Here is a 20,904-nt window from a genome sequence, read left to right on the forward strand (position 1 = left end):
TAGCGAAACGGAGGCGTGTGATTGGGTACCGTACCTGCCATGCCCTCTCAGGAAGCCAGAATTTGCTTTTTTTCTTTTTTGGGTGTTGGTGGCGAAAGAGTAGGGGTAGGCGATGTTATAGCAATGGCTACGCGGAAGCTGACTCGGGTTCAACGCAGTGCGAATTTGTTGCTTTTGATGACGTTTCTGAGGGAGAGGTGGGCCAGTAAGGGGTTACGTAGCATCAGGTAAGCTACGGAGGTAGCATCAGGTAAGCTACGGAGGTAGCATCAGGTATGTAGCGCTACGTAAGCAGCAAAACCTGCGCGATTCAGGTTGATATTTGCTTTTTGGCGATTTGAATCTCAAGAGGGAAGGTGGGTCTGGTTTTGTTGGACACGCCACATCCTGATACGCATAAGCGATGTGGCGAAGTGCGCTTGGGCGACGTGCGGTAGTTTTGGATAGTTGGGGCGCGTGCTGGGGAGACGGATGGTGGAAAAAGGGGGTTCGACGAAATCTTGAAAATTTGGAAGATGTGAGAAGGGAGATGGACAGGAGGGAAAAGGATTGTAGCGTGCAGGTCATTATGGCATTAAGAATAGTGTAGTGAGTGGTGGGGCCCTCCTGAAGCCTCCTCTTTCCCTTCTTTTAGAATAGCGTAGCGAGCGTGGATATCATAATCACCCACTCGCTCCTCCTCCTCCTTCTCTTACCCTCCCCATTAGAAAATCATAGCGAGAGTCGTAGATATCACAGTACCCTTTTTGCAGATCCAAACGCCGTAACCCCCTCTCACTATGCTCCTCTTCCTCCTCCTTTTCCTGAAACCTAGTCCAAAATCCCACTCGCCCAAGTATACCGCGTAGCATAGTGCACCACAAACCCCCTCTCCGCGTACCTCTCCTCCGTGACCTTCCCCCTCCGCTCCTCCTGCAGTACCTCCTGCTCCCGCTTCCTCTCATAAAACGGCCCTCTTCCTGCCTGAAACGCTCGCACCCAACTTGTCTCGCACCCCCTCGCGATCTGCCCGGCCGTCGCCCAACCAGACCGGAGTTCGATATCGAGGAGGCGGGAAACGACCCACTCACGGTGGGCGGTGGACGTGTATTGGATCCCCGCAAAGAAAAGCGGCATAGTTGATTCGATTAGAGCGGCGCCGAGAGAGGGGTTAAGGGGCGGTGTCGGTTTCGCGTCGCCGGTTGCTCCGTAGGGACCGTAATCGAGATTGTCTTCCTCGTAGGTGTTGTCGGCGCCCGGCATGAGGATGCCGGCGGCCAGGCGGCCGATTTGCTCCGCGTACCACTCCGTTAATTTCCCTGCTACGCCGGCTGCTTGCATCGCAGCTGGCGGCATACCCGGGTGCGCCCGGAGCAGAATGATGTGACACATGTGCAGCATGCCCCAGATAATGGCGACGTCGTACGAGCGGTACTGCAGCGCTGGGCCGAAAGGCGTGTTCAGAGGGGGAGCGTGGGAAGGGCCCAGGGGGGCGAAAGAAGGACCGAGAGAGTGCTCGAGAGCGAAGAGGGCGGCGCGAATGGAGGACCAGTGGGTCAGGGCGGCAGTGTAAGCGCTTGGAAGATCGAGGGGTTCAGAGGGGTCGTGAGATTGCGATTGAGGGGAAGGGCGTGGGTCGGAGAATGAAGGGATTCGAGGGGCCTGGGAGGTCGGGAGAGCATAGGAGGAGGGCATGGCAGAAGGTCCACGGGTGGGTGCCATGCCGTAGAATGGGGGCAGTTGTGGAGGTCCAGAAGGTGGACCTCCAGGTGGACCTTGACGTTGAGGGGGTCCTCGGGGTGGGCCAGGTGCTTGGGGAGAGGGAGCGATGTTGGGGGGACCTTTTGGTCCTGGTCCGCCTGAGGAGCTGGATGACGCTGGTGGTCCCATAGGCATGCCTGGCATTGGTCTCCATTGTCCGCCGTTCGCCTCTACCTGTTTAATTTTACGTTCGCGATCCCTGGACGCGAAGTCGGCTATTCGACCTAGGAGAAGAATAACGTGGTCGTGAGTACCGAAGCATTGGTCGGCACGACCACAGGGTGCGCGTGGGGGGCAGTCGCTCCATCTGCTGTAGTCCATGCTGTGATATGTGAGCCTAAGTTCTTGAGACCGGTTTTGAGATTCCAAATCAGGCCTTAGATGCGGGCTGTTTTGTAAAGGTTGTGGTTGGCTGAAGTACCCCAGGAGGTTGAGCTAGGCTCTCAGGGGCTTCGAGGATTTCCAGAACTGTGTAGAACAAGAGCTTCCTTACGACTTACATGAGTTTATTACCGCTGACAATGCTCTGGAAAGCATCCATACGACAGTACCACCAATACAAGTCCTGAAACATCTCATATTTACTCAAGTCTAACTGCTTCGGAATGCCCGTCGAGGGCCCCCTTGGCTGATCGTCATAGTCCGTCACGCGGCTAAAATCGTCATATGTGAGCTTTCTACCAATGATGGTACTGACCAGGTTCTCATCTGGCGAGGACGACAAATCCTTTATGCCTTGGCTCAGCTTTCGCTGAGACATCAGCATTTCAGGATTTTGATATGCGAAACTGGACTCATATGCCGCCTGCTCTGCCTTGATTCTACGAGCCTCAGCGGTCATCCCACGGAAGTCAGTTTCCACAACGAGCAATTTCGCACCCGTGAGATGACTGCTCCACTTGACGTGGTCTGCTGCGAAAACTTCATAAAAGGCGAGCAGCAAAGACGTCGCTAATGTGGTAACGAGGTGTCGCTTAGTAGGGTGTCCAAGGCAATGATGCAACCGCTTTAGTGAATACGCATAGTGCTTATATGACGGCGTCACAGCGGCGCCTTGAAGCTTTGCAATATGCAGACTAGAGAGCGCCAGCATCGCATGCAGCAAGCCTTGATGGCTCAACGCCAACATTGGCAGGTGGTAAGTCCATAGACTCTGTTGGGAGGACGGTACTGGCCCTTCACTGAACATTGCCGAAGAATTCCTAGGGTTTCTCTCATAGATCGACATGCTCGGACCAGTGGCGTAAACGAAATGCGCAAATACACGAGCTGTGGCTGGGTTCTTCAGTGGGTTGGCTACCCATTCCGCCCGGTAGAAGTCTAGTATGCCCTCATAAATGAACGTATCGTATCGACGTATGCTGAGGTCACTGATGCTCTCTTCATGTAGACGTAGTATCATTCCAAAGTCCCTGTTGGATATCATCTCTTGTTCTGGAGCGTCTTCCATCTCCTCGTCAGACTGGACATCGTAGTAGTCGTCGTCTTCATATTCCACAGCGGCCTCATCGAGGGCGTATGTCGGGCTGATGTGATCAGCAGCGAATCCGGAAGTGTAGAGGCCTGGCACGAAGCCTTCCTGGACATGCGACACGGCAGTTGACTGTTCTATGACTCTCAACATCAGCACCTATTCACGCTAGCAGTTGGAGAGGTGACATTCGAAAGTGGGAAATCATTTTCAGGGGCAGGCGATTCGAGATTACAACGGATAGACTTCAAGGAACGGGACACGCGAAAAGTCGACAATTGTACAATCAATTGGACATCAGATATGACAATAGTAGTGGTGATAGTGATAGTATAGACAGACACAAATAGTGTGGTGGTTAGAGCTAAATACGAGACATACCAGGTACAGTATGCTGTGGGACATATTTTACATCAGGAGCTACATCTGAATACGATAACTGTACAGACTGGGGTATCTGGGCGATCTGGGTATGTACGATAGACTGACGTCGATCTGGTTGCGGTGGTGGAGGTGCATAAGGTCCTCGTGGCATATCTATAGGAGTAGGCAAAGCGTGCGAATCTCGACGAGGGCCGACCTGTTCCAGTGGCGGCCGATGCTGAATGAACTGGTGTTGCTGGTATTCGTCTGCTCGCGGTGGATTATTAGATGCCAAATATGGATCATGTTCTTCGTGTACGTTGGGTGGTGTTTGGTGCTGGTGTTGTTGATGCTGATGCGATTGTGGATGCTGCTGATAACCGAACTGATCGGAACCAATTTGATATGCTTGCGCAACAGGAGGATAAGAAGCCTCGGAAATAGCAGGCTTTGCGTCTTGAGCCTGGGTATCATAAGAAACGGGCTGAAAGTGTCCCTGTCGCGGGTACTGTTGTCCCTGGTAGGCTGAACCGCCGTCACCTGCGAACTGTGGGGGGAAATTTGCGTGTGAAGGCGAGGGAAGATACGACGCCGCACTAATTGGGGTCGGTAGATGCGAGTGTGGGGAGGGAAGGGGCTGCTGGGGATAGCTGGGGTCCTGTTGGTACTGTGGTGGTGGTCCCCCCAGTGCCCTGGTGTTCAACGGATCAAGTCCTGGGATAGGCCCAGAGCCTGGATTGGCAAAGTCGAACTGGGTCGCAGTGAGCGGCCCTTGGGTCTGTTGTTGGACAGGCGGTTGGTGTTGGCGGAAGACAGGCCGGGTCCCGGGCAACAGTGAACTGTGGTACGGAAGGGTATTGACAGTTGACTGATGGTTGGGCCACTCTCCAATGGGCGCCTTGAAAATGACGCGCTGGTTGTAGCCTTCGCAGTGCCGTTTGGACTTGATGCAGTTGTTGCAAATAGGGCGTTCTTCTCCACACTTGATCCTCCGCTTGCGACAGGTCAAGCATCCCGTCTTGGTCCTCTTGCGCAGCTTTGCCGCAGGCTGCGAGGGCGGCGGCGGGGTTGGTGGCCGGTCCCATCTGTTCGGCGGCGGCGGAGGGTCCCATGATGCATCCTGGTCGTCGCCGGCGATATTGGTAGCGGCGTGAGTAGAGAGGGTCGGCCCGCTGGAGGCCATGATGATCTGCCGGGCGGAACTCGTACCGTAAAACACCTCGTGGCTTAGCGAAAAGGCGGAGGAAGTGGTGGTGATGAGGGACAAGGCGGCGTCGCCCACGGCGCTGGAATGCTCCTGCAGTAAATAGACTTGAGGCAGCCCGGGGCTGGGTGGTGATGCAGTGCAAGGGCGTCAGTACGGGAATAGCATGCCCAGAAGAGCAGCTGTCAGGTGCGTGATGGCTGCAGGAGGGGCAGGCAACGGGCGGAGGCTAGAAAGTGGCCGTAATGACGATCCGCAGCCGCGGAGTTTCACACAACGGCGGGTGGCAGCCGTTGAGCTGTCAAAAGCACTGGGCGGCGAATCGAGGAGGGTGGTTTGGAGCGCTACGGTGCAGGTTGCGCGGAACAGGCCGTGGGGAGCACGCGAAGGGAAGGTCTGTATGCGCGGAAACCCATCTGGCTGCAGGCAGGCCGGGAGAGATATACGAAGCTGAGCACTGACGAGCAGGGCAGAGGGGATCCACGCCACTTCAAATAGTTGCGGCGCTGGCTGGAGGCAGGCTGCTATAGACGCTGCGCTGCTGGATGCTGCCGCCGAACAGGTCCAGCGAGCCTCCACTCTGCGGCGGGGGCCTCCACGTCCCGAACGGGATGGCGATGCTCACGATGGGAGGCAAACGAGCGTGAAGGGGGTCTTCTGGAGGTGGGAGGACATGATAAGCATTGCTCTTTCGCGCCTTGCGACGATGGGGGTGAGGAGAGGAGCAAAGAACGGCAATGCCTTGCATCTGGGAGGAAGTCGAAGTGGGCTGTCGGCGATTGGGCGCGCTGTGAGTGTGGGAGCGGCTGGGGGGTCTGGGGGCGCAGAGTGGTGCTGGCGACATTCACCCCAGCACCGCTCCAGGCAAGCCAGCACCGCACAGACACGGCCCCTGGGGATCGCTGCGATGGGCAAAGGGGGGATGGTGCTGATTGGGCGCAGGCAGATCGAGGGCACTGACGAGAGATCCCGAGCGGCTTCACGATGCCACGCCGACGCGATGGCGACGACACGGCCCGGGAGCTGGAGCCCGCTGGCACACGGCTTCCCGAGCCTTGACAGGACACGCATCCCGAGCGCTGCCTTGTGGGACGCAGCTCCCGAGCCTGTCTGCACTCAACTCTCTCCAGTGCGCCCTCAACCCAGCGCCGCCTCGTCTCTCCCGAGCCGCCTGGCAGCCCAGCACCACACGCCGGCAACGTGGTCGGCCACACTGCTCCCGCAGGCCCGAAACGTGCAGAACGTGGGCAGCCGCGTTGGGGAGAAAATTTGCCACCGCCAGCGACCTCCACTCGTGCTCTCTCCAGCACCGCACTCGCCCTGCACCCATGCCTCCGCAGCTCCGCCCTCCTTCCGCCTGCGTCCCAGGCGCGCCGGGTCGTCGACCTGCGCGCTGCACCGGCCTGCGCGCTTTTGCGGACAGCCACTTTGCTCAGCGTGCAGCCGCGGGCTCTGGCTGCCACCGTGATTCGCCGCCTGGGGGTGGGCGACCCCTCTGCCCCTGCGCGCGCAGCCCATCCCACTGCGGCGGCGCGCCCTGTGGATGGAGGGCCAGTTGCCGCTTCAGCCGCAACACCGGCGTGGCTAGCTGCCTGCACGACGTCTGGTTTTGCTCGTGGCGCGTGGACCCGGTTGCTGGAATGGTGGGAGCCTTCTGCTCCAAGCAACTCGGCCGCCCCTTCACCTCCAGCTACCTCACCTCCGCTGAAACTTATGACAGCAATCTAATCGCCCAACGCCGCCGGCGCGATAGTCCCCCGCCGCCTGCAGATACAGCACACCTACAACCGACGTCGCACATGGAAGACGCTGCCGTGGCCTCGGCGCCGTCCTCCATCCAGTAACACAACGAACACCGCCGAGAAAACAAATACGGCCTGGCTGCGATAGAGCGAGCAGACCACATCGTCTCTTGTTCAGTTGTGCAATCCATTGCAGGACAGGTGCACATACGCACGTAAAAGTTTCTACCCTTGCATCATCACGAATCAGGCCACTAGACCCTACTTGGCATCGTATCTATATCCGCTCAAGGCCAGCCGTCAATACTTGCCATGCTTCTCAGCGCCAACGCTTTCTGGACGGCTGTGGAACGCCTCATGGCGTGGTGACTGATGGAGACAGCCTCTCCATCGATCCGGCACCAACCGACCACTGACGGCCAAGTGTGGAGTAGATTCCTGGTTAGCGCTGCGTGGCGTCTAAATTTGTCGCCATCTTCCTTGCAGACCCCAGCCTCATCGCGAACCCGATTGTTCGATATCGAGCCTTGGCACTTCTCGTTTTGGAGCTTCAGATTACTGCAGCCACCGCCTCAGTAATGTCTTAAACAGATTTACGAATGGTCGGCGGGAGGATTCTATGATCTGCAGATTGCCGAGACTGTTTGACAGCTGTCCGCTATGCATGTTTCGGATAAGCTTGAAACTTCCTGTAGATCTTCAGCTATCTTACTCCGACATCCCCCCACTACACAGTGAGTACATCTTCTTCATCCTTCAAGACTATTTGACGAGATACCGAACGAGAACTTTAAATCTTGAGACGTGTTGATTCTACCTGAAACAGAAGAGCAATGAGGCAGGACGACGACGGTAGCTCGCTTCGACTACGAGCTTCCAAAGTAAGACAAATGTATAAGCGATTGCATCTAAACATGCATGCATCCATGTCTCTGTTTCGAATCTCAATATCACATCTTATACGACCAGGATCCCTTCACTTTGATCTCCTCTCCTGCCTCATTCACGATCTCCGTATATTAAGCACACGAATACACACTTTCACTTAGTCCACACATCAACGGGCTAGACCAATCCACAACACTGGCATTCTTTGAACCTCATGTCCGTCTGCATGGCATCAACTCACTATCACTAACGTTCAGTGAGCCTACACAACTTCCAATTCACTGCATCACACAGTGTAAAGAGGAATGCCCCAATTCAGGCACGCAATAGAGCCTTATCCTCACCAAACAGCCTACCATTCTACAGAAACTAGTCACATCCGCCCATAACATATCAATAAAAGCCACGTGACATATCTACTACTAATTCCCGTCCTTCGCACAGCCAACCCAACACCCCAATCTGGCTTCCCACCAGCTCTCAACACCGATTCCGGCACCGCACTGTCTACCACGACTGCAAGTCAGACTCTATCTTTCGTCTCAATCACACTTCTTTCCTTGCTTTTTCTCCCCTTCGTATTCGGCTTTCCGCCTAAGTCTCCTAGCCTGATGTTCCCTATCCGCCCCACGGCCCCTGGGGCGTGCTAATGCAGGGTCTTCACTATACGACGCACCTACTTTTTAGCGCCAACTCCAGCCACACCATCACTAGCAACACGCAACTCTATCCGCCGGCGCACCCGGGACTGCCCTCATGGCGACCCGAGATGGGGTCCGAAACCAGAACTTATTGTATTGCCGCGCTAGTTCCGCTGCTCAAAACGCACCTTTTGCACAGATAACTACGGCATTCATTAGACCGAGAAACATTTTTCTTCGGAGAATCTTGATGCTTTTCGTGGGAACATCCTTGTTTTCAAGAGCGTCTGTATGCACACTCTACGTCCCATCCATCCAGCAAAAAGCGGACACCCTGCCTGCTGGGGGAGAAACGCCATCGAGGAAGAGCGGTGTATAAACCTTCCCTCCCTGTTTACTGCGTCAATGCACGAGAAAAGAGTTGAACGAAAAAGCGGTCTTAGTTGAAGTACGCACCAAAACCTCATTTTTCTCTCCCACCACCACAAGCAATTGGTTCTCAAAATCTCAAAACTCGAGCCATTCAAGCTTTGGCTACCTCACTATAAACTCCATCCGCCTCCCCCACAATCCCAATCCTCCACCGCACCTGGAAATGCCATCGAGAAACTTTAAGTTGAGAAAAACCTGAAAAAAAAAGAGAAAAGTAGAAAGTCCGACCCATCACCCGCAGAAAAAGTGTCTGAAAACACTCCCCGCATTTCTCCGGCAAACTATGCACTGTACACGCTCTTCCACATCGCCCCTATCCCATCCCAGCATCCGTCGCACCCCACAACCAACCCATCCATCGTGCCTACACCAACCCTTGTCCATCTCAACTATCCCACCACCCCCGCACCCATTTTCCCCTCCATAACTCTACTCGACTCAGAATAGCACTGCCGGTCTACCCCTCAAACCTAAACCTCTTCCCCTCCAACCTGCCCAACCCCTCGCGCGGCGCCACATTCCTGCGCCGATAACTATTCGTGAAATCCTGCAGCAGACTCCTAACCTTCCGCACCTCATTATTCTGCACCCGCTGCCTAATCGCACCCAGCAGCCTCTCGCTCTCCACCTGCGTGATGCTGCCCGCGGGGAGCATGCTGACCGTCGTCTGGACCCAGACCGCGACTTGCTCGGGCGCGATGTGGAACAAGTCGAGCAGCACGCCCGACGCGTCCGGGAAGCAGTCGCGCGGGAACGTGTACATCATGCCCGTCATGATGCGCTGGACGAGGTGCTCGCCGTGCGCCGCGACGAGGCGCTTCACCGCGTCCTGGAGCGCGGGCGGGACGGTCTGACGCTGGTTGGCCGAGTCGAAGGACGAGGAAGGGGCGAAGTCGCCGCCGTACGCGAGGAAGTCGCGCAGGAAGTGGAGGGTGGCGAAGATGGGTTGTTCGGAGAGGAGGGTAAGGGAAGAGCAGGCGGCGGCGAGGATGGAGTCCATCAAGGGGGAGGTGAGGGTTTTGGCGGAGAAGTAGAGGAGCATGTCGACGGTCAGGCGGAAGAAGTCGTCGATGAGGTCGGGGAGTTCTTCGGGCGCGACGTCGCTCATGGCGCGCAGGAAGGTGGTGGCTTGTTGCTCGTAGAAAGCGAAGATGGCGGTTGTGGTTGTGGTGTCGACGTGCTCGGTGCCTTCGGAGAATTCGCGGACGATGGAGTCGGTGGCCCAGAGGAAGGAGCCTTGTTTGGACGCGGAGAAGCCGTTGGCGAGTGCAGTCGCAAGGTCGCCGAGTAAGGGTGCCATGGCGGTGCGGTATGATAGGACCATGTATCGCCAACATCTGCATATTGCTTCTAGGACCGCAGGACTAGTCCGGTAGTTGTCGGCGATCGCGGAGAGCACTGGGAATATCTCTTGGCAGTACTTGACCCCTGGGTTCTCCTGCGGGGGTTGGACGTGAGGCTGAACCCACTGGACGAAGAGAGTGACAAGACCGATTTTGTCTGCGAGGGTTGTCAGTAAGTAATTCATATACAGCACGGAAGAATTAGACATACCAGCTAGAAGCGTCCTCTCTTTTTGGTTTGATGCCTGCTGTGCCATTGATATGAGAGTGGAGATGATCGGATTGCAATAAGCCTGCAGTTGTTCGTATACCTGTTCCGCGGGTAGACGTCCTAGAACGGAGGCTATTCCATCCGTGATCTCTTCCTGGCTGTTGGATGGAAGGTTATCTAGCTGTGTTCGGTAGAACTCTTGCAGCGGTCCTAAGTAGTCCACAAGCTGCTTCGCGCAGTCGTTGCAGAAGAACTTGAACGACAGTGCGGCAGCCCTGACAACTTCCTTGGACGGATGTCCGAACGAGTCCATGATGTACTTTAGCTGCGGTTGCAGCATGTCGTCGGAGTGATATGCCGTCCATTCTGTGTATCGTCCGAGAGCCATCACAGCTTGGAAACGGACCTTTTCGTGTTCTGGTATCTGAACAATCAGGGGTATTAGTCGAGGGAGCATGATGCTCTCTTCGGCTGGTACCATACGACCCATTGCCCGCAAACTAAACAAAGGGGCTTCGAGCTTCTGCCATTCAGGAACATGAGTCGCCGTTGCTTGAGGGCCGTATGTCTGAACCCAGCTCTCGATCAGGGTATACGATTTCCCTAAGCAATCTGTGACGCCGATGACTTCGCAGCAATCCTTCAGGACGTCTCCCATCTGGTGGCGGAATTCCCGGAATTTCTCCTCTAGCTCTCGATCGCCATCGAACAGATCCTTCTCATCGCCATCCTCTGGCTTGGGGTACTCCAGATGACCGATCATGATATCAACCAGTTTTGAGTAGATATCGACATACTCGAGTCTCGCTTGCATGAAGTTCTCGAGTGTGAGATATTGCTTAAGCTCGTACCAGAACGTGAAGGTATGCGAAATTGCGTCCCTCTCCTTGTCAAGAGCGGCGGTCTCGAGAACACCTTCCACAAGAGGACGAAGCTGTTCCGGCTGCCGTGCGATCAAAACGACCCAACAAGTTCCGGCTTCGGCGAATATCTTCGCGAGGCCTTTGAACCTCTCGGCATCCTCATCCTTGGCAGCCTGGATCAGTAACGGACGAAGAGCGACGACATGCGGAAAAAGCGCCTGAATCATGTTCAAGCACTCGTCTACGTCTCTTGTCTCCTGGAACATGGTGCATAAGCACTCGACTGCGGCATCGAAGGGCTCCTCAACTAATAGGTCGTCAAAGATAACTTTGAGAAGTGGAGAGTTTATGATGTCGTTCAGGGGGAGCTCCTTTATCCAGGATGTTATGCACTCCATAAGCTGGGGATTTTGGGCGGCTGAAACTATAATTATATTAGCATCTTGTCCTTAATGGCGTTGTCGCGAACATACCGGATGATTGAGAGTACTGTATGAGCAAGGACAGTGCCTGCTGAGCATTATCCACCAACAACTCTGTTGTCCTGGAGCTCAATTCATCTTCCTAGTAATATCACCAAGTATTAGAATGTGACTGTGTTTCGTGCTTGTGGTACCGCTGGGAGGCGCCCGGGAAATGGTGATGTGTCGGCCGAACGTACAGTCAAGTTGATTTTGCGTCCTTCCGTGACTTCTTCTGGGAGAACACGTAGGAAATCCAGGACACAGGGTAGTGTTTGCGGATCCGTTCCGAGTGACGACACAACGAGCGGGAGGACGTCCTTCCACTCTGTCATCTGGATTGCCAGATTCGCCAAACACACAACCAGTTGCATCCGTATCGGTTTTGGGCCAGCGCGAAAAACGACGAGATTAGCCAGTAGGGAGTCCCGCAGGCCAGGGAGTGATTCCCGAGGGATTTGGTGAAGGTCGTATACAATCTGCGAAAGTTAGAGTCATTGGCGCAATGGGGGTTTCGGTGCTCGTACCTTGCCCTTGAGTGTCGTCGCAGCGAATAGCTTTGCCGCCGCATCTGCATCGTTTGTTTGTAGCATGTCTAGAGTCATAGTCCATGCCTCTGGCTTTAAATCATTCAAATTAGCCCCCGGCTCTGCAAGTTCGCCAATGTGTACTGACCGATTTCTGAAACTTTTCGAGGTATTCGTGAGCCTGGCCTTTCTCGGCGCGGTCCGCCACTGCTGACATGGTGGCAAGCGCAGCGAGGACGGGCGCAAAGCCCTGCTGAGCGCCGTTGGAAGCCATGATGGCGTCGCTATTCGTGGTGTGGAGTGAAGGAGCGGGGCGCTGACGAGCGGCGAGTATTATGCGGTCATGGAAGGTGAATCGAGGAAGCGGAGGGCGGCCGAGGCAGAAGCAAGGAAAGGAGTGAAAAGGAGGGCGAATTATGTATAGAGGATGAAGAGCAGGTGGTGGAAAGATTGCTCTGCAAGCAGGTAACAAAAGACAAGATGCAGGCGGCGGCGGTCCCTCGTTTTGCTTGGCGCTTTTGGAGCCTCGCCAAAATTTGGCATCGCGCTTTCGAGCTTGAGCCTCACCACCTCCCCGCAAAGCTAACTCCTACACCGCTTTCGCAGCCCACATCTCTCAGACCCTCTACACTCCAGCTTCACCGCAGTCTACACGAAGCAGTTCCATCATGTCAGGCCGCCAAGGCGAGTGCTCTTCTCTATGCGCGTCCAGCTCCAGCTAACAACCTCGCAGGTGGTCGCGGAGGTGGGAAAAGTACGACTTCACTCCATCGCGCAATTCGACGTCGCAAGACCTTACTAAAATTGGACAACAGTACTCCTCCCGCCGATCAACTTTATCTTCAAGCTCCTGCAATCCCGCCAACCCGTGTCGATCTGGTTATATGAGCAACTCGGTATCAGAGTGGAGGGAAAGATCAGGGTACGATCCGCGGGACGATGTTTATTGGCTACACTGACGGCGCGTAGGGATTCGACGAGTTTATGAACCTCGTAATCGATGATGCGATCGAGGTGAAGCAAGCAACGAAGACGGAAGGCGAGTCGCGGCGACCACTTGGTATGCGATCCCAACCCCACGTCCATGCGCAATACTCATTTTCCTTAGGTCAAATCCTCCTCAAGGGCGACAACGTATCGCTCATCCAGCAGTTGTCTTGATGGGCTGCGTAGACTGCGTAGGGTAAAAGTATCGAGCTCGCTCGGAGCGGAAAAATGTTGACATTTGAAGTGCACAAGATATTGGGCGGGAAGCAGGTGTATTGGTTACGATGGATCAGCTTTCCGCAGCAATTTCCCAGTACCCAATACCAAGGCGTTGAGCCTCCAGTCGGTTGTGTCCATGGGGACGGACTCCTTCACTGGTAGAAGCTGCTCTGCCAGTGCCAGGCCAACTACATAGGGTTAGCTATCCGAGTCCTTCAAAGTAATGGCTAGAAATCTCACCGAGAAAAGGCTTCCTTGCGGTTGTTTCCATGCTATGCGTTTGACATCTCTCTAAGAAGAAGTCATAAAAGCCTTTCCCGTGACCTAGTCTACCTAAACTGGAATCAAATGCCATCCCAGGCATCACGATAAGGTCTAGTCCCGAGTCTGCTTCGTTCCAACCTTCAAAGCTCCCATCAGTGATTCCTTTCCCTCCGAAAGAGTTCTCTCGTTGCGATATGGAATCCTTGTCCAGCGACGGAATCCCCCAACCGTCTGGATTCAGGCTTGCAAAGTCATTCATTGAAGTTAGTTCAAGCATGTCCATTATCGACTTTGGCTGTCCTTCTCTTGGATTCGCCATCTTGTACGTGTACGGAATGAAGACCTTTTTGCCTTGCTTGAGCGCATCGTGAACTATCCCAGAGGTGGATATCTCTCCCGAGGGCATGGAGAGGTAGATGCTTATTCTCTTCGCTGCCTTGTACTCTGGCATTGATAATAGCGTCTCGACTGCATTTGAAGCTAGTTTTCTCAGCGAAATGGCAGGTGAATATAACACAGTGACTACATACTCTGGCTCGTGATTGACTCTGGCTCAAGCTCGGATAAAACCAGCTTGATGCGCTGTCGCAGCTCTTTCTTGAGGGTCTTTAGGGCGGCCATGATGTAGGATCGACGTCCCAAAATAGAAAATTAGATGCGCCACGCAGACGCTAGATGTATTCAGGGTTCAGAAGTCGAGTTCGAGGAGTCGAGTCTGGGCATCAACCAGCTACCAATCTATCACAAGAAGACTTGTAGTATAACAAGAGATTCACAATTGGGGTACGGGTATTTGCAGAAGGAGCCCACGTTCCTTCCGTTCCCTAGACGTCTCGCGTGGCGGCACCTGAACCTTACTGAGACGGGCTTGGCGCGTCGACGCCCCTTCCTTGCCTCGCCCAAATCTTGAACCTCGAACAACGACAGCAGCCTTCCCTCGACCACCCACCACACTCGCTTTTCGATATACACACCTCCGAACATGCTGTCCTCGATAGGCTCCGCGCTCCTCGTCGGCATCAGCGTTGTTGCCGCACAGACGACCCCCACAGACATCGTCGGAACGTGGTCCTCGAAGTCGAACAAGACATTAACCGGCCCTGTACGTTGGTGAATGCGATGGAGCAGCAGCCCGGTGACTGACAAGTGCCGCGCAGAAATTCTACGACCCAGTGAATGAGAAGCTCACCGAGCCCAACCGACCAGGCATCTCCTACTCATTCTCCGCCGACGGCTTCTTCGAGGAGGCATACTACCGCGCGGTTGCCAATCGTACGTCTCCTCTCGCTCTCCTCCACATCGCACTCTTTTGCCCCGCTACAGAGAACGGGATCGCTGACATGGAGTGACATAGCCAACGACCCGAAATGTCCCGCCGCGATAATGCAATGGCAACATGGCAGCTTCACCAAGCAAGCCAACGGCTCCCTCACCCTCGCCCCGATCGCCGTCGACGGCCGACAGCTATATTCCGACCCATGCGCATACGATGAAGCTGTGTATACTCGATACAACCAGTCGGAGATGTTTCAGGTACGTCTATCACCTATTCACATGCCCAGTCTCCGCAGCTAACTCCCCCCGAGCGCTACGAAGTCCTCACGGACCCCTACCACAACATCCCCCGCCTGAACCTCTACCAATTCGACGGCTCCCCAATGATGCCGCTCTACCTCGTCATGTCCCCGCCGGAGATGCTGCCCACCAGCACGCTAAACCCCCTCACGACTGCCACCGCCGGCGGCGCCAAAGCCACTTCCAAATTCAAGCGGTCCGCCGAAGGTTTCACCCTCCCTATGAACCACAAAGTCCTCGGCAAGCGCCACGAGCCAATAGCCGCCGACAGGATATGGTGGTTCGGTGTGTTCCTGACCGGATCAGGAGCGCTGCTCTACTATTTCTTTTAGTCGCATATCAAGTCAACACCATATTAGAGGGGGCATTTTGTAAGATCCATGCAGCAATTACAGGATATGGAGTAATGTCGGTCGTCGCGTGGATTGCATCCTGATCAGCATCTTTTTCATCAGGTTCCAGGAGGTTTGATCGGAGTTAAGAGGGGGAGTTGCTGGAGTACTTATTCGACCTAACGCTCAAGAAGTTGGGTCTTGGTGAATTGTTTGGATGGCGTATTGCATCTTTCAGTTGGTTTCCGAGCGATGGTGGGGATCGACGGCCGTTGGTTGGAGAATCAAATAACAAATCAAAATTTTTGAAATTCTGTCAGGTTTCATGGGTGTCGAAATCATCAACTTTCCAGGACTCGAATTAGGGCCTATGCTGTTTAATTCTGACCAAGGCTGTAGGTACCAGACTGACTCCAGACCCCCAGCGCTACTCTAAATCCAACGCCTGATTTGGCGTGTCCTCCAAAAGTATGCCAAAATCGACTTCAAATCGCACAGACTGGCTCCACTATATGCTTCTTACAACCTTCAAATTAGCTCAATGTCCACGACGTGATTCAAAGCGTCTGGCAATAACATGCCAAAAACGACTCCAAATCGCACGGACTGGCTCCACTTCATGCTTCTTACACCCTTCAAATCAACTCATTTCCTACGACGTGATTCAAGGCGTCTGGCAATAGTATGCCAAAAACGGACTTCAGATCGCACGGACTGGCTCCACTTCATACATCTCACCAGTGCCGAATCTACCCTATTCCCACGGCCCGATTCAAAGTATCACAGACGTCACATTCCAAAGCACCATCTCAAACCGCATCACCAAAACCCAACATCAATTGACCTCCAACCTCCCCCTCGCATCTAAACCACCGTCTCAACCGCCCGATCCAACAACCCCTCCCACCACCGCCTCTCCCAAATCGTCGGCTCGCCCAACTCCAGCTTCACCACCCGCCTCAACCCCTCTTCACTCAGCTTCCCCTTGCCCCCCTCATCATCCCCTTGCACACCCCTCCCCTCCCTCTCCCACCACTCCCTCTCCGCCCTCTCCCGCGCCCGCCGCAACACCACCTCCTCATCCTCCGTGCGATACAAATCACACCGCTCACAAATCTTACAAACGCCCGGCTGCTCGCGGAAATGCTGGCAAAAGTGCGCGTAACTCTGTTCTCTGATATCCGCGCGGCACACATAGCACATCGTGTAGCCGCAAACACAGGTCAGCTTGTTGCACCCCGTGCTCTTGACGAAGGAGAGGTTACACTTCGGACACGTGCGCTTGATGGCGTCGGCCATGGCGCGCTCGACGGATGTTCGTAAGGCGGTTTTGGACGACTCGTGGCAGATGTGGATGTCGTGCCACTCGGCGAGGCAGGTGAGGCAGGAGGAGCGGGCGCAGGCGGGCGCGGCGCAGGTGAAGCGGAGGCCGCGGCGTTTGCGGCGGGCGCGGGCGAGGGAGGCGGGGAGGGGGGTGAGGAGGGGGGAGAGAGGAGGGAGAGTGGCGAGTTGGAGCAGTAGGGAGAGGAAAATGAAAAAGAGGTAGAGAAGGATGGTGAGGGCTTCGTTGTAGAGGGTCTGGAGGGCGGCGAGGGGGGAGGAGGCGGAGACGGCGCGGAGCGAGGGGCGGAAGGTTAAGCGCTGGGACGGGTGGTCGAGCATGTCGACTTCGGCGTAGGCGCAGAAGGGGCAGCGGATGAGGGGGAGTTGGGACTTTTGGAGGGTCTCGGAGGCGGAGCGTTCTTCAAGGCGGCGGAAGGTGTCGTTGCCGTCTTGGTCGTCGCCGAGGGCACGGCGGATGAAGACGGGGTGGATGCAGCCGGTGCAGACGTCGAGACCATCTGCTACAGGGGCTACGCAGCGGAGAGTACATTGTGCTGAGTCGATGTTTCGGGACCAGCTTTGGTCGTAGAGAGCGGCGTTGATGGAGTGCTTGATGCAGCGGAAGCAGACGTAGTGGCCCTCCTCATCGCAGGTAGAGAGTTGCTCCAGGGTACTAGGAGTGAAGCAGCACTCGCAGTCGTACATTTCGCCGGCTTCCTCTGCTTCTGCCTCGTTAAGTTCTTCGGCGAGTTCCCGATCCAAGCGGACTTGGTCAGCCCTCTGCTTAGTCAGGACAGGGACTACTAGAGTCTCAAACAGCTCCTTGTCTAACTCTGTGCTCTTCGTATGCGCCAGACGTGGCACAGGAGGACGGCCTGTCTTCGGGTCTGCAGCCCGCCAGCTGACAAGAGGGTGGTTCTCTGCGGATGGTGGCTTTCGCCTCATCAAGAAGCTGGTAATGGAATACCTCCATGATTTAGACACGAGAGCGAAAAGGGTAGGCCTGGCCTGAGTGTACGAGTAATTATATTCCGCCAGAACTGCGCGTATAGTAGAGTGGCTTAATCCCTTAAACTCCTGGTACAGAGCGGCCTTGACGGCATTCTTATAATTTTCCGACCTGAATCGTTCCTCGACGGGCAGAGGCTCTCCTCGGGAGTCTTGCTTCTTCGCAGCACGGTATTTATACGTCTTCCCTCCCTCCGCAACTTGCTGCTGTTCCTGCTCTTGCGGCATCCGGTATCGTCCGCGTACCCATTTCGCCCCATGCTTTAACAGACTCTCAGTGATGACTTGTAGCCGGCTCTCCTTGTCAAAGCTACTGAGCATCTCTCGAAACACCTCGGGTTGTATATCGGGAAAGACATCCGTCAACGCTTGGAGAGCGTTGTTGAGTTCCCTCAGGTCGGGCGGGTCAGCCTCGGGCCCCGCATCGCTGAGCGACGATGTTGCACTGGTGGTCCGTTTGCCGCTCGTAGGATATTTTAGAGGTGTAGATACTATTATCTGTTTATTCGGGTCCTTTGCCGGCCAAGGAACGGCCGTGCCGAAGACGGTGGTCATGATCGAGCGTCGTTTGGCTGCTGAATGGTCCTGCTGAAGCGCATTCTTGATATGTGCGGTGGTTTGGTTGCGTCTGACTTAGGACGCGCGAACTGACATGAGCGTGAGAATTTGCGCCTTGGGCAAAGGAGGTTAGTGATGTGTTAATGGTGTGAGACTGTGAATGGGTAGGTCGATGGTGGTCTGCCGTTGTTGAATCGCGTTGTAGGGCTAAGAGCTGAACCCTGATAATCCGCGCGGCGTCGGCACGTGATATCCATTTACATCCGAAGCCCTAACGATCTGGATGAGAAAGAAGCTCCCATTGTGCCTTTCCATGCCGTGCCCAGCAGTATTGTGGTCACTGCAGTATCAAAGTGTTGGATTATTTCGATGATCTCCGTACAGCACACGACACATGGCGCAAAGGCAGATATGGTACCGTCAGTGAAGCAAGAATCATTTTCATGACTTCCATCGTCAAGATATATATCAGAAAGCAACCCAAAGACTCCAAAACAGATACCGAGTATAGAATATTGAGAGCTGTTGTTCTGGAGCCAAACTCCGTGCCGGCTTTATACCCAATGCTAATAACGAGCCTAGCTCAACTTCTACGCTCAAAAATGATACTGTACAACGAAAAAATAAGGTGAGGCATCATATGCGACCGCCCCGCTCCCTAAACCTGTCGCCAGTCGTGGGCACAGGCTTATCCACACGGATCGCCCACAGCATTAGGTCCTCTAGTGGAATGAAGACGAAAAACACCTTGTTGCACGCGAAGCTCAAGAATACGAAGCACGTCGCCACCATCGCATCCAGGTAATAGTGGTTGGCTGTAGCCACGATAGTCGTCAAGATGAAAGATGGGTATCCGAGGCCCAGGACAAGGTAGAAGATCTTCCAGAAGGCAGACTTGCGGCACTCGCCAGCCTCGAGGGTGCGTCGGAATAGGCCTGAGTGGTAGATCATGGTCAATCCGATGATGAAAGAGTAGCCAAAGTGCATAGAAGGCATCGCAGCGAGGGTGTTGACGTATTTACCGCTCATCCACACACTCTGCGCGTCGTCGTGACGCACGGTGTCGAGAAAGCCGTATTCGACGGGAAGGAGTCGTGGTGGCATGCAGGGGTATAAAATGAAAGTAATAAAAGCGCAGAAGTTGGTGAGGGTCATAGTTCGCCGCGCTATAGCGAAAGTCTTGTGGGATGGCGCAACATAGTAGTACCAGCAAATGAAGCTGTGGGATGTCAGTGTGGCGCTTGGGAAATCTGATAAGATGAGGCTCAACGTACCCAACGGTTCCTGGAATATGGATCAGGGCGTAGCATTTGTTCAAGACGGTGAGGAAATCCTGATGCCCGTGCATGAACCATTGCTGGACGCTTCGTTCAGGGACTGGGAAGAGGAAGCTAATCCAACTGAACTGCTCCGTCTCCAGCACAGCAATGCCATGCGTCTGGGCAACGTTCCAAATCCCTGTCTTTGCAAAGATCCTTTGCGAAGTAATAGAAGTCATGCGGTAGAAGGCGTAGTTAATTATCCAATAGAACATTTCGATGAGGAAAGGAAATCGTTGTAGGACTCGACTGTGGATATTATTCTTGAATCGCGAAGTGTTGGGGGTATGAATGATGGTTCCGCAGCAGTTGCGCTTCTTTGGTGCGAATTTAGAGGTGGATGGAAAGTCTTGATCAGAGTCTTCGGCGGAGTAGAAAGGAAGGAGTTCGTCTGAGGACCGGTTTGAATCCGGATCTTCGAGCCTAGTATATACGGATCGCGATTTCGACTTGTCAAAGACTCGGTATCCTCTTCTCCTGGTCAGGGCCATGGCACCGAAAAGAATACTCGCAACAATCTACACCTCACACTATTAGCCATTTGGTCGCGAATCTCAGACTCTGTGTCGACGTACAATCGGTTCGGCCCATCCTGGCAGCTTCCAGGCAGGCGCACTGTTCCATTCGGGCTCGTCCACCGGAACTGTCACGTTGAAAGGGGAGGCCATAGTGCTGCAGGGCGTGGGGCAGCGCTCTCACGAGGGCGTTTTGTGGTGAAGAGCGAGTACTTTCGGGACGGGATCGCTCGAGATATTACAAGTGGAAGTGTGCAGGAGACCGGCCAAAGCACATTAGGATGGAGAAGGCTCTGGTCGAGTGGGGATCCAGGTCCTCCTGACGTTGCAGGGTTTCAAAGTTAGATCCGTAGGTAACGCGCGTAAGGCTGGGCAGGAGAACCTCGCACGCGCAAACTACGGAAGGCGCGGCTTTGGGTATCGTGAAGGTGGGCGGTCCAGGGTGGTCCAAAGGGTTCAATAGCAGTGACAAGCGTAGACAGAAATGAAGTGAAAGAAAGTTAATCGGACAGTCGTAGGGAGAGGCGGTGCAGTCAGCACTGGAGTTGCATGTCAACCACGGATGGAAGCTGCGATTCGCGGTCTTGCCTCGAAAGGGGTCATCTCCACTTTTCTGCTTTAGCCCGTACTGTTTCGTCTCTATCTTCTGCTCCATCCTCGAAATATTACCACCGACTTTTATGCCCAAAAGGCCAACGAGTCAATAAACATCATTCTAATATTCGTAGCCTTTTAGGCCCAGAGAACGCTGTCTAGACGGTGGCATTCGTCTCGCAACATCTGATAACGCTGACGCACGCCAAGCAGCCACTGTTCGGATTCTGGAAAGATGATGCGAGGAGCGGACAAGGAAGGCTGTGCGAATGAGTCGCTGCACCTTTCTTTATCCCACACTGCAGGAGTGCCATCGTCCTCGTC

The 20,904-nt window shown here is 54.6% G+C and overlaps 8 protein-coding genes across 8 annotated transcripts; 3 read left to right on the forward strand and 5 right to left on the reverse strand.

Annotated features, from left to right (window-relative positions):
* Window positions 1-524: 524 nt before the first annotated feature.
* On the reverse strand, window positions 525-4,757 carry BDZ99DRAFT_574414 (uncharacterized protein; the record flags this gene model as incomplete). Its single annotated transcript, XM_033728372.1, has 3 exons — window positions 525-2,062; window positions 2,241-3,348; window positions 3,593-4,757. The coding sequence occupies 3 exons, from the start codon at window positions 4,755-4,757 to the stop codon at window positions 811-813; spliced, it is 3,525 nt and encodes a 1,174-aa protein (XP_033572450.1). The 3' UTR covers window positions 525-810.
* A 1,349-nt stretch (window positions 4,758-6,106) lies between these two features.
* On the forward strand, window positions 6,107-6,622 carry BDZ99DRAFT_524458 (uncharacterized protein; the record flags this gene model as incomplete). The annotated part of the gene is made up of 1 exon (XM_033725910.1): window positions 6,107-6,622. The coding sequence occupies one exon, from the start codon at window positions 6,107-6,109 to the stop codon at window positions 6,620-6,622; it is 516 nt and encodes a 171-aa protein (XP_033572451.1).
* Window positions 6,623-8,938: 2,316 nt separating this feature from the next.
* On the reverse strand, window positions 8,939-12,103 carry BDZ99DRAFT_395502 (ARM repeat-containing protein; the record flags this gene model as incomplete). The annotated part of the gene is made up of 6 exons (XM_033715950.1): window positions 8,939-9,981; window positions 10,036-11,322; window positions 11,372-11,462; window positions 11,560-11,838; window positions 11,887-11,979; window positions 12,035-12,103. 6 exons carry the CDS (start codon window positions 12,101-12,103, stop codon window positions 8,939-8,941), a joined length of 2,862 nt encoding a protein of 953 aa, XP_033572452.1.
* Window positions 12,104-12,479: 376 nt separating this feature from the next.
* Window positions 12,480-13,064, forward strand: BDZ99DRAFT_466477 (putative small nuclear ribonucleoprotein SmE). The gene is made up of 5 exons (XM_033720779.1): window positions 12,480-12,570; window positions 12,620-12,640; window positions 12,702-12,808; window positions 12,856-12,946; window positions 12,995-13,064. The coding sequence occupies exons 1-5, from the start codon at window positions 12,555-12,557 to the stop codon at window positions 13,045-13,047; spliced, it is 288 nt and encodes a 95-aa protein (XP_033572453.1). The 5' UTR covers window positions 12,480-12,554; the 3' UTR covers window positions 13,048-13,064.
* An 88-nt stretch (window positions 13,065-13,152) lies between these two features.
* Window positions 13,153-13,977, reverse strand: BDZ99DRAFT_395588 (5-formyltetrahydrofolate cyclo-ligase-like protein; the record flags this gene model as incomplete). Its single annotated transcript, XM_033715953.1, has 3 exons — window positions 13,153-13,280; window positions 13,333-13,836; window positions 13,887-13,977. The coding sequence occupies 3 exons, from the start codon at window positions 13,975-13,977 to the stop codon at window positions 13,153-13,155; spliced, it is 723 nt and encodes a 240-aa protein (XP_033572454.1).
* Window positions 13,978-14,283: 306 nt separating this feature from the next.
* On the forward strand, window positions 14,284-15,533 carry BDZ99DRAFT_466481 (uncharacterized protein). Its single transcript, XM_033720780.1, has 4 exons — window positions 14,284-14,458; window positions 14,514-14,628; window positions 14,711-14,889; window positions 14,943-15,533. The coding sequence occupies exons 1-4, from the start codon at window positions 14,339-14,341 to the stop codon at window positions 15,261-15,263; spliced, it is 735 nt and encodes a 244-aa protein (XP_033572455.1). The 5' UTR covers window positions 14,284-14,338; the 3' UTR covers window positions 15,264-15,533.
* Window positions 15,534-16,009: 476 nt separating this feature from the next.
* On the reverse strand, window positions 16,010-18,331 carry BDZ99DRAFT_106216 (uncharacterized protein). Its single transcript, XM_033712363.1, has 2 exons — window positions 16,338-18,331; window positions 16,010-16,114 (listed from the first exon to the last, which is right to left on the reverse strand). The coding sequence occupies exons 1-2, from the start codon at window positions 18,147-18,149 to the stop codon at window positions 16,073-16,075; spliced, it is 1,854 nt and encodes a 617-aa protein (XP_033572456.1). The 5' UTR covers window positions 18,150-18,331; the 3' UTR covers window positions 16,010-16,072.
* Window positions 18,332-18,493: 162 nt separating this feature from the next.
* Window positions 18,494-20,498, reverse strand: BDZ99DRAFT_450079 (uncharacterized protein). Its single transcript, XM_033718146.1, has 3 exons — window positions 20,047-20,498; window positions 19,427-19,989; window positions 18,494-19,371 (listed from the first exon to the last, which is right to left on the reverse strand). Exons 1-3 carry the CDS (start codon window positions 20,137-20,139, stop codon window positions 18,789-18,791), a joined length of 1,239 nt encoding a protein of 412 aa, XP_033572457.1. The 5' UTR covers window positions 20,140-20,498; the 3' UTR covers window positions 18,494-18,788.
* Between the last annotated feature and the right edge of the window lie 406 nt (window positions 20,499-20,904).

Source organism: Mytilinidion resinicola (assembly GCF_010093595.1).
Source record: "Mytilinidion resinicola strain CBS 304.34 unplaced genomic scaffold BDZ99scaffold_18, whole genome shotgun sequence".
Taxonomy (NCBI): domain Eukaryota; kingdom Fungi; phylum Ascomycota; class Dothideomycetes; order Mytilinidiales; family Mytilinidiaceae; genus Mytilinidion; species Mytilinidion resinicola.